The sequence below is a fragment of the Carcharhinus amblyrhynchos genome, chromosome 11, assembly GCF_965287045.1.
Source record: "Carcharhinus amblyrhynchos chromosome 11, sCarAmb.v2.hapA, whole genome shotgun sequence".
Lineage (NCBI taxonomy): Eukaryota > Metazoa > Chordata > Chondrichthyes > Carcharhiniformes > Carcharhinidae > Carcharhinus > Carcharhinus amblyrhynchos.
Genome location: NC_137334.1, coordinates 47,329,943 through 47,342,232, shown reverse-complemented (window position 1 = coordinate 47,342,232; position 12,290 = coordinate 47,329,943). Strand labels below are relative to the sequence as shown.

General features: G+C 39.7%; 1 protein-coding gene across 1 annotated transcript in view; it reads left to right on the top strand.

Moving 5' to 3' along the window:
• The window catches only part of cfap210 (cilia and flagella associated protein 210), a 44,211-nt gene extending 32,133 nt beyond the window's left edge, over positions 1 to 12,078 (top strand). The window contains exons 7-10 of the mRNA XM_080199017.1: positions 1,857 to 1,996; positions 3,551 to 3,743; positions 5,117 to 5,281; positions 11,296 to 12,078. Of these exons, the coding sequence (XP_080055143.1) occupies positions 1,857 to 1,996; positions 3,551 to 3,743; positions 5,117 to 5,281; positions 11,296 to 11,658 (861 nt within the window). The 3' untranslated portion in view covers positions 11,659 to 12,078. The remainder of the gene's footprint in view (positions 1 to 1,856; positions 1,997 to 3,550; positions 3,744 to 5,116; positions 5,282 to 11,295) is intronic.
• Positions 12,079 to 12,290: the final 212 nt, after the last annotated feature.

Sequence of the window (12,290 nt, the reverse complement as noted above, 5' to 3'; positions counted from 1 at the left end):
CACTGACATATGAAGGTTGTTTAGAAAAACGTAATTTTAACTTGTATTTTTCTCTTTAGGTTTACCATAAATAGTAGATCCAGGCATTTCTAAAATTTATTTCTCTATGGAATATGGGCATTGTAGCTATCATTTATTGCCCATCCTGAATTGTCCTTGAGAAGGTGGCAGTGGGCAACCTTCTTGAACTACTGTGGTCCCTGTGGTGTAGGTACATCCTCAGTATTGTTAGGGAAGGCATTCCAGGATTTTGACCCAGTGACAGCGGAGGAACAACAATATGTTTTCAAGTCAGGTTGGTGAGTGACTTGGAGGGGAACATTTTTGTGATGGTGTTCTCATGTGTCTGCTGCCCACATACTTGTAGATGGTAGCTGTCATGGGTTTGGAAGCTGCTACCTGAGGAGTCTTGGTAAGCTGCTGCAGTGCATCTTGTAAATGGTACTTCCTGCTGCCGCTGTTCGTTAATGATGGAAGAAGTGAATATTTGTCCTGGATGGTGATGAGCTTCTTGGTTATTGTTGGAACTGTACTCATCCAGGCAGTTGGAGAGTATTCCACCACACTCCTGACTTGTGCCTTATAGATGGTGGACAGGTTTTGGAGTGTAAGGAGGTAAGTTATTTGCTGCAGGATCCTTAGCCTTTGGCCCGCCCTTGTAGCTACAGCATTTATATGGTTCATTCAGTTCAGGTTCTGTTCAATGGTAACCACTCCCTAGGATGTTGATATTGTGGTATTCAACAATAGATCATAGATCATAGAACCCTACAGTGCAGAAAGAGGCCCTTCAGCCCATCGAGTCTGCACCAAACACAATCCCACCGAGGCCCTACCCCCATATGCTTACATATTATCCCCACTAATCCCTCTAAACTACACATCCCTGGGCACTAGGGGCAATTTCTTAGCATGGCCAATCAACCTAACCCGCACATCTTTGGACTGTGGGTGGAAACCGGAGTACCTGGAGGAAACCCATGCACACACGAGGAGAATGTGCAAACTCCACACAGACAGTGACCTGAGCCAGGAATCGAACCCAGGACCCTGGAGCTGTGAAGCAGCAGTGCTAACCACTGTGCTACCGTTATGCCATAGAATAATGCCATAGAATGCCAAGGGATGATGATTAGATTCTCTCTTATCGGAGATTGTTGTTGTCTGAACTTGTGTGGCATGAATGTTAGTTGCCATTTATTAGCCTTTCTCTCTCTGTCAAAACAGTTGAGATCATTTGCACTATAAAGTCTCTTCCCTTCTTCATGACATGATTCCTGCCCCAGTCAGAAGCCTGTCCAGCTTTCTCTTGTAGTCTTGCAGGCAATCAGTATCCACTACACTAGCTGTTAACATATTCTAAATCTTCACAATTCCCTGGGAAAAGAATAACGGCCGAACACCCAGTCTTCTCCTACACATAACATTTAAATTAATATCTTCTGGTCCTCTCCAATCAATAGTTTGGTCCTATCAATCAGTAAGAACTCTATCCAACCCTTATATTGGACTGTAGATTCCTATCAGGACACCTGCAAGTCTACACTGCTCTATTACACCAAGGTCTTTGATCCTATCTGGGTGGCTGAGGTTCTTTTTAACTAGGATCTTTCTTGTAGCTTTTCTCTGTACCTTCTCCAAGATCACTATGTCACCTTGTGGGTATAGCAAAATTGGGCACAATACCCTAGATACTGTCTGAGCAGTAACCTGTGCTGCATCGGTGTCCTTTGATTTATGCTGACTTGCACTTTTGGTTTTCTCTGAACAATTAAGCTGAACTAAATAGATGATTGAAACTTTGGAGTAATGTTGATGTTAATATATTACTGTAAATGTGTGATATTCTATTTCAGGCATATGTTGCAAATATGAACATCATTAAAGCACTGGAAAAGCAAAAAGAAGAATTACAAGATGAGGATATCAGGTTATTTGTTTCAGCAAAACAAAAAATGTTAAAGCTTAGGAAACAAAAACAAGCAGAAATAGACAAGTAAGCAATTTTCTTTCTATTTCTTTCTACTGCTTGGGTAATTTGCTGAAGTGCATGGGTCCTTTAAAACTTTCTGTGTATATTACTAAACAACATCTCCCTAACCCACAATTACTACCATCTAGAAGGACAAGGGCAGTAGATATCTGGGTTACACCACCACCTTGAAGTTCTCCTCCATGTCACTCAACACCCTGATTTGGAAATATAATCGCGCAGGCACCATAACCTAGTTGGGCCGAATGGTCTGAATCATAGATTTGTTACACTGCAGAATGAGCCCCTTCAGCCCATCATGTCTGCACCAGCTCTCTGATGGCACTAGGTGTATTGTTTATTCTCCAACCTTCTTTCTCCTTTACAGATAATTCCCTTAAGAATGCCTCAATTGAACCTGCCTCCATCTGAGTACTCCCAGGCAGTGCATTCCAGACCTAACCATTTGTTACGTGAAAAGTGTTTTTCCTGAGGCTAGTTTTTCCTCCTTTTGCCAATTTACTTAAATCTGTGCCTTCTTATTCTCAATCATTTCATGAGTGGGAACAGTTTCCACCTATCTACTATGCCCAGATCCCTCTTGATTTTGACTATTCCATGAAGTCTCTTATCTGTCTTTCTCCCCAAGAGAAACAGCCCCAATTTCTCCAGGCATCTACATAACAGATGTTTCTCATCCCTAGAAGCATCTTGTGAATCTTTTCTGCACTTTCCAATATCTAGTCTTAGATCTTCGAGATTGCTGCACAGTTTACTGGGATTGGGAACATTGTAAGCAGTGAAATGGACTTAGAAAGTGTGTTGAGAGTAGAAATTCACAGGAAGTTAATTGAATCCATTCTATTTTCTTTTTTTTATATTGGCCTGAGATCTGTGCAAGATTCCATGAGTGAGATAGTTTTTCTCCTTCCTTATGAAGAAAAAGGCTCTAAACAATCATGAAATGTGTTAATATGTTTTCAGCATCAAATCTCTGTATTCTTTTTGTAGAATTGAGTGGTGTAACAATGGAGACAAAATAAAATTGTCAACCAACATATTAGCTACAGATTTAGCTGAAATCAGCTATTACACGTCTCACGGAAGTGCCATGATGTAATCGAGCCAATCAAATCAGACACAAGGAAACATCTTTGTTTTTCACAGTCCATACTTTCAATCATTTCATAAGTTTTTGAATTAACAAAGCTCTACTCAAGTAACTATTTTCATGCCTGATTCACTTCGACACTCAGGAATTTGTGTGAAACCTTAGGTATAGTGCTATCTGTTTTTCTGAAGTAATGCCAAGATAGTCAATACCTTGAGCCTATCCCACCAATCAGTGAGATCATTAACTCTATCCACCTGCCTACTTCCACATTCATAAGTATTATTTGACAAAAGTAAACCAGTGCATTACAGACTTTTATTGCCATTATAAATATTATGGCTTATTCATAACCATTGATTACCCATATTTTATACGTATTTGTTTATTAAAAGCTTTTCATTAAATGGCAAAACTTGAAAATATCTGCTATAATAGCTGATTTTGTGCTTATCTCATCACTCTAGGGAGAAAGAGGAACATAGAAAACTGATGGTAAAGATTATAAGTGAACAGATGAAAGAAGAAGTAAAGGATGAAATGCACCACATTGCCAAGGCTGAAGCAGAGATTGAAGCTAAAAGAGATATGGCAATAAAAGAAAAGGAAGAAAAAACAATGGCAGATTTGAAGGCAATAGAAGAACACAGATTAATGACGGTAACCTGCTTGTATGGTTTGATGTTACAGATGATTCTGTTTTTACATATTCTGTGTTTTTCCCATTGCGATAACTCACCTATCACATAACCGTACAGGCAAAATTCAATTTGGGCAGGAGCCAAAATGCGCATTGATCAGCCTGCCATCTGCTAAGCTGCTGCTTCTTGAGTTTTCTGCCTGAAGACAGGCTGATTCTTAGCGCCATAACCTCTTCATAGGTAGAGCAAAGAAGCAGGTCCTGAATTAATCCCAGTCAAAACAGAGATCAAACCCCATGCTGTTGCCACCAATCTGACCAGCCAATACACACATCCCACCTCCCCATCTGATTCAGAGTCAGAGATACTACCCACTACCTCACAAGGCCTCTACTATCTATTATACACCATACTCAAGTTACTTTTAAATTATTTGTACCACAACATTGTGCTTATCTGTACAATACCAGGGGAAGCATTTACCTGCACATGTATAACTGACAGTGCGTCCTTGGCAGCTTCCTGCATCAAAGGTGACAAAAAGTGAACAAAGAGAGAAGAGAAAATTCCGTTCTGGTTCCCTTCCACTTTGTCACTCACCCTCACTCTTCTTTGCTCCCTTGAGCACTTGCCTCAGTTCTCCCCTTGTTGCCTTCACCTACAGCCCATTGTCCTGCTCTTTGTTACTAGCTCACTGCCCCCTTCTCTTTGCTTCCCTCACCACCTTACACCAACGGCTTTTCCCTACTTCCTTTGTCATTCCTTCGCATTACCCTGTTTCCTCCTGCTTCCCTTGTGGCTCCTCGCCTCACCCTTCACTGTTGGCTCACTTTCCTCCTCCCATTTCCCATTGCTGCTCCGTCCCACTTCTGTCACCTCTCCTCTCTACTTTGTCTGTGCCTTTGACTGCTGGCTCACTTATATTCCATTTCCTACTCACTCTTTTTGAGTTCATGAAGGGAGTACATGGTTGATTAGCTACATTGACTTTCTCACCAAATGCCTGTTCTATTGCCATCTTGTGTACTTCATTCCAAACATTTACCATTCTGAATCATTTGTTTACCTTCCCTCATCTGAGCCATGCCTATTCATTGTTAATTTATCAAAATGTATCATGATATGTTTGCTATTATTTTTAAATTAACCACATAAATATTTCGGCCTTTATCAATTCACAAGTTTTGCAAGAATATTTTCAGAAATTTGAACATTATATTTGACTAAGGAAAAAATAGAAATGAGAGCAACTTAAAAATGTATTATGTTACATTGGAGAGCATAGTGATGATATTAAAATATAATGGATCAAAAATGACAGTTGATTAAATTTATGATCTTTTATGAATCTACTGTGGTGTAAAGTGTCTGAATTAAACAATGTGAATTCAGATGAAAGAGCACGAGGAGAGAGCAAAGGAAGAAAAATTACAAGCAAAGGAAATTCTTCATGCCAAGATAGAAGCAGATTATTTACACCGTGAAGAAGAAAGAAAGAAAAAGCTAAAACTCCGAGGAGAGCATGGGAGTGTGCAATCCTTCCTCATTGAACAAATGGTAAATGTTTTCCTTGCAACTTCCTGATTGCATTTCTTCCCTTGCTGAAAGTAAGAATCATTACAGATGTATCATTCCATTTCTTCATCAAGTGGCCATTCTGCACCTGTGAGTTTGGATAGTAAGCAGCAAGATCCCAGGCTAAGACTTTTCCCTTTCCTTACTGTGGTGCTTCCACAAGTGTACTAAGATTACAAAGCACCAAAACATTGAGTAAATACACGCTTAAGGAATGCTAGAAATATGTGGAGCAATGTGGTTCTCTACTGATTAAAATACCAGTTATACTCTTTTACACAGATTGCCAGCCAGCACAACAAAGAACTAAAATTACCTTGCCTAATCGCTGGCAGCACAACTGAAAATTCTTTATTAGCAGTATTCACAGGCTTGAATACTGTTTCCAACAGATTCTTGGGGGGGGATTTTTAGCCAAATAAATGGGCAGTTTGAGCCATGTGGGGAATTAAAATTCTCATAAATTGTAAACCCTACCCAACGCTTCCAACTAGTCTACATAAGGCTTTAACTGAAGACAGGTGGGTGACAGACATTCCCCCTAGGTGGCAGATTTGTAACACTTAAAATCTGGAGCTGTAAGCCCAGCTTTTACTCAGTTTTTAATTTAACTGTGGGATCTTGTTGGGATCCAGCAACTGAATCCAGGTAAGGCCTGGAGATGAGTGCATTGCCCATACTTGCTGAATCCAGTATGCCTGCCAGGGCAGTCCCTGTGACTAGACAACTTCCCCACAAGACCAACTCTCTCCCTTGCCCAGACTCCCAACCCTATTCTCAGCTCTGTAATCCATCTTGCCAAGCCTCTGATTTCTCACCATGTCCAAGGCTTCCAGTCCCTACCTGGGCCTCCAATTCTTCTCCACTGGCCTCTGCACCACTCATACCCCTCACCCTCTTCCCACCCCGAAGGCATCAGCCTCCCCAGCCAAGTAATTGGCAGCACCCTATCCGGCCAAGATTGTACCCCCACTGGACTTTTCCATCAGTTTCCCTGAAGTGCATCAATATCATTCCTGAGATTGATCAGATTCTCCCATTCTCCTCGCCCCAGATCAACTCCCTTCCTTCCTCACAAATTGATTCGCCCTGAGATTGATCCCTTCCCTGCAAGATCAGCCCCTCCCATGTCCTGGGCATGGAGTTCAGCTGTTGCTTACTGTCTGACTGGAAGCCAAGTTTATCAGTATGGTTGGGTTTTGGGTGAGGAACATTCTGATGATGCTCTGCACCTTTCTCACCATTTTCAAACCCTGCCCCCCCAACCCCCCATCCCCCCCACCGCCCCTCCACCTGCCACCACTTTGATGATCTGTTAACTAAATCAGTTATCTTTAGTCAAGTTTTGTTATTCTCAACCAGTATATTGGATTATGCAACACATGGTGGTAGAATACTCTATCTGGAAGGTAAAGAAAGTGACAGGAATAGGAAAGCTGCCTTACTTGTAGTGATTAATATGGAACGACATTAAAAGCAGCAGTGAATAAAATAAAGTGATAAAGGCAGCAGATTCTGGATGTAAAAAGGAAAATTGATACTTAAAAAAATCTCCGCTCCTGATTTTTTATTGTCAAGTAGCAGCTGTTTGACTCTTGTAAAGAATATGGATTTATCTTATAAATGACAATCATTTGAATGGTCAACTAGAAAATTTAAGTAACTATCAATAGAAATGCATAATTGATAACCCTAAATAGATGTGTTGGACTTTATTAATTATAAGCTATTTTAAAAGTACAAATACTGGGAACTTTAATGATATCGATATTATGATATCGAAACAATGAACATCTTGAGAAGCAAGGGACTACTTACGTTGATCATATAACCTGATGCTTTTACTATTAAAGATTGAGATTATGATTATTGCAAATTAATATTTAATGGTATTGATCCAGATATTCTTCATTCTTATAAAAGGAAAGGACAATATATTAAACTTATCTAACAAATTAGTACTTTCAAAATATTATTCTACAATAATATTGTAGACAAAAAGACAAAAATTCACATTCATTAGAACAGACAGGGATGAGATTTACTTAATTCTTTAACAACCTCATAGGACCAGAAAACAGCAGAAAGATATTTTCTCTAATGCCAATTTTACAAGAACTGATTGTTGTACAAGGAGAGATTGGGTCAACTAAGCCTTGTATTCACTTGGGTTTAAAAAAATGAAAAGGGATCTCATTGAAACTGGAGGGGATTTTTCAGAGGTGAAGTATTGATCTTAACTTTAGCCACTACAAAGACTCGCGACTACAGTATCCTGGTGAAAGAGGTTTCTTTATTGACCAATACATGCTGGGAGAGAAGGGCTGGGCAATCCAACTCTTCTATGAAGTTACATCACAGTGGCAATACAATTATACAACTTCCAAAATACATTTTACCTGCCTTCTGGCTCACCATGAGCCAATCATCATTAGTACAGGTTAATCATCAGGAGTAAATGTCATATACCTTGGCCAATTACAGATATTCTCTGACAGCATGGGAACAATAAGTTTTAGTGGTTTTTGCCTGACTTTCCCTTGGCCACCTGTCCTAAACACTCATCTGGCATAATGCTTAGCGTATTCATGAGCTATCTGGAATCACTAGCTTGTCCTTGTTCAATTAATGTCTTGTTCACTGAACTGTCTGGTACTCATGCTGATAACAGCTATGCCTCTATGGGTGTATTGTTATAAGGAATGTGGTTCACTTTACTGGCCTATTTCCCATCATGCCTTAGAACCCTGTGCCTTTAGCGAAGATCCATGCCTGTTCAAAATACATTTTCAAAAATGCATGTTTAAATTCTCTAACTGTGGTTTATGTGTTTTTATGCAGACAGTACCTCTGTGCCATAGCCCAGTCACAGCTCCCATGACAATTCCCAGCCTGCCCCCACTGCCCCTGCCAGAGCACCCTGATCTCCCCCTACCACAGTAGTGGTGATTTCTCCCCTCCTCCTCACTACAGCAGACACCCCCCGCAATGGCAAACCAACCCCCCCGCCCCCCCCCCCGGCCCACCCCTGGGCAGAGCAACCCCCCTGCCCGCCCCGATTGCTGGCCTTCCCACCCCCACTAATTACCCTCTAGGCCCCGCACAATAAGCCCTGTCCTCTTGGCACTGCCCGATGCCTGCTGGGCAGTGTCAAGATGCCCCCTGAGCTTTGTCAGGGGCACTTTGACACCCAGGGGCTCTGATTTGCCCCCCCCCTTAACTTCAGTGGGGTCTCCTGCTAGTTCCTTGAACATGGGGACCTACTCTAAAGCCTGCCGGAGTGAAATACTCTTGGCGGGATGGAAGATGCAAGTTCCATGCCGGGTCCAATAATGACATTTAAAATAGATTAAAAATAATTTTAAAACAGATTAAAATCACTTACCTCTCTTCCCACTGGTTTCCAGCGCGGTCCTGACTACACCTGTTCCTCTGGCGTTGGGGGAAGCGCATGCGCGAATCCTGTGAAATGGCCAACACGCACATTTCCTGACCATCAGAAAATCTGTGGGTTGCGATGGGAGAACCGCCCCAAATGTTAGTCCTGGTTGGAGAGTCCAGATCAAGGGATCACAGTCTCAGAGTACAGGGTAGCTAGTTAGGAGTAAGATGAGGAGCAATTTCTTCATTCATAGGGTGGTGAACCTTTGGAATTCTGTACCACATGAGGTTGTGGAGGCCAAGTCATTGAATGTATTTAAGAAAAAAAGGATAGATTTTTAAACATTGGGCACTAAAGACATCAAGAGGTATGGGGAAGGAGCAGGAGTATGATGTTAAGATAGGGGATCAGCAACAAACGCACTATATTGAAGAACAGGCTTGATGGGCCAAATGACCTACTCCTGCTCCTATCTTCTCTGTTTTTATGTATTGTAACATCCATTACTTGGTGTCCTCAAGAGACCTTACAAATAGTAATTTTTTTCTAAAAGTCCTGTATGCTGATAATGACCTTTGGAACCATAGCATGAATTACATAATCAAACTTTCCTTCATATCATTTTATCTTGTTAAGTGAACATCTAAATAAGGATACAACACCACTCATTATTCCAGTGATGAAAATGTCAGGTATATATCTATTTGTAGTTATTAGTTAGGAATCATTATGCTTCCCCTTTCAAACAGCTTTCTTTAATCTCAGATTTGAAAAGGATCAGTGTCACCCTCGCATAAAATAATTTAAAATTTAAACATCAGCTCATACATGTAACATTAATCAAAGAAACATTCATGATGATCAGGACATCATGTAAAACACACAAAATGAACTGACCTCTAATAATAGCCCATTAAGTGACCAGCCATTCTACTTAAAAAGGGAAATAAAAAGGAGCAGTTGGAAATTAATTTTCACTTCTAGTCAATCTTGATGATGATCATTAGCTGCTAAGATACCAGCTGCAATGACCATCATTATGGTTTTGGTGGCATTGTATCTTTCCTGTCCTTTGTGACACATCCATACATTTTTCAGGGTTGACTGTGCCCTAATCACATTGTTTTTCTACCAGGTTGTTTGTTTCACTTTGCCTTTTAATAAATTATCTTAATTGCATTGAAATTCATACTTAAATGTTAATCATCTTAAATGAAAACATGAGTGTAATTGATCATCATAAAGATAACATTGCCCCAATGTACACATTGCTGTTTCCAGTGACATACATCATAATTAGCAATTAGGGAGTGCAAATGGCATGTTGGTATTTAATGCAAATGGATTGGAGTAAGATCTTGCTACAATTGTACAGGGTTTTGGTGAGGCTACATCTGGAATAGTTTTGGTCTCCATTTTTAAGAAAGGATATATTTGCATCAGAGGCACTACAGCCACATTTTACTAAATTGGTCCCTGGGATGAGGATGGGAGTTTTGAGTTGGGGGTTGTTATATGATGAGAGATCGAGTAAATTAGACTCATATTCTCTGGAATCATTCACTTCGGTTAGTAATGGAATAACAAGAAGCAAGAAAAAAATCACGTGTTTGAATCAGTCCTTTTCCAAGATGCAATTTTGCAGGCTAGGATGGGTTCTCCCACATGGTTCTTTAGAGATGAATGCAAGTTGAATGTCTCTGAGTTTCCAGGCAAAACTGTGGCTGAGTTTCTGTAAAGATCAATCCTTGCAGGTGAAGCTAGCCCCTCTTTTATTGCCTCGATCGACTGGTTATATTAAGCAGTGTTCCTTTTTTTTATTGGAGGAATGGTCCCTCTTTTGTCCAGTTGGTTTCCAGACTGATGTGTCTCTGGAATAATAGAATTTGTTACCTGAAGTCAGTTTCAATCATACATCCAATGATCAGTACTTCTATTTTCCACAGAAATTTTTCTAAACTAGAAGCCATGCTACACAGGGGAATGAATGGTGGCAGTTCACACCTGCTAATTGATTTCCCCACAACTCGCTTTGTTAAGTTTCAAACTTGTAAACTCTAAATCTGGGGCATCGATTGAATTTGAGTTTTGGTAAATACCCAGACAATAGAAGGTGTAAAGTCACAAGTAGTTTTGTAGCAAGCGTGCCTATTCAAGGGAGGGCACTCAATTCACTGTACTTTACATTTTAATCCCAAAAGATCACCTTACCTTCGGAGACCATCTTTGCAGCACATTTTCCACTTTTTAAAGGAAAAATCTCTTTCATCAGGTCCACATTGAAGTGCATATGTTGAAAGTTAGAAGTGTCATATATCCCTCCTGGGCATAACACACTCTGACTGTTGTCAATTTTCATCCTTAAAGTAGTGTTGGGAATACTAAGCATTGCACGAAAATATAATAGAATAATTGCACAATTTGAAGATATTTTAGAGCAACTGAAATGATCAGGTTAACATGATTCCTGCGTAGCTACTTGAAATGGATCACTCTTGCAGCTTAGTTTTTATTTTTTTCTTATTTGCTTAATTGACAACAATGTACTCTCTATTTAGCAAACCATAATAATATCAAGAGGCATCAGGCTTGATTTTTCTTGCTTCATTTCCAGGCTGAAAAGAAAGCCAAGGCTTTACATAATCGTGCTGCTGAGCTGGAACATGAGCAAAAAGGCATGGCTTTACTTGAAATCGAAAAGAAGCAATTCGAAAAGTATGCACAGGAAGTTATTGATGCAGCTGCAAAAAGAGGCCGAAATGTCTATCCACTTATTAAAGCAGCTCACCAAGGCATTGGTGGTGGACGCGGTCCTGTGTTTACTGAAAAAGGTGGAATTAGACCTAGTTACCAAGCCAAAGACACCTTTGGAGTTCAGCTTCCATATTATAAACGTAGTACAACTGATGAAATTAAGAACATACATGATAAATGTGACATTGAGAGATCTAAGAAATCGCTAGGTTTTATATGGTAAAAGCTTTGAAAATTACTAAGGTACAAATTGATTTTAATTTTTGCAAATAGTTTACATTAATGAAAACTAAAATTAACCTTTCTATATTATCATCTACGTACTGGCAACTGTGTACTGTCTAGATTTGATAGAATCATTCTATTACATGTATTTGAAACAAACAGAATGTTTGAGTAACCATTCCAGTAGCGTGTTTCACAGAGAGAGTAAGTAAAATATCAAGGATTGAAGTATAATAGCAAATTGGAAGAGATTAATAAACTCCATCCGAAATTCTCTACATCAGCACAAATAGATTCTGAACTTTAATAACAAAGTGCTGACAAAGAATATATGGTAATTGAATGAAATAATAAATCAAAAGAGATTAAATTTGATGCTCATGTATCATTCTTATACTATGCATATACATAAAGGGCCAATAGTGTTATTAACTTTTGACATTAACCACAATAATATAGAATCTTAGTCCTTAAAAAATAAAAACAGACTGAAAGAACACGTGCAAATAACTATTTTTTTTCCCCCATCTGGGACCTTTGCATACGGGAGACAAAACAGGGCACAGAAAGACCAGTTAGACTACCAGACACAGATGAAAGCCTTTCTTTGAAAAAACTACAATATACAGT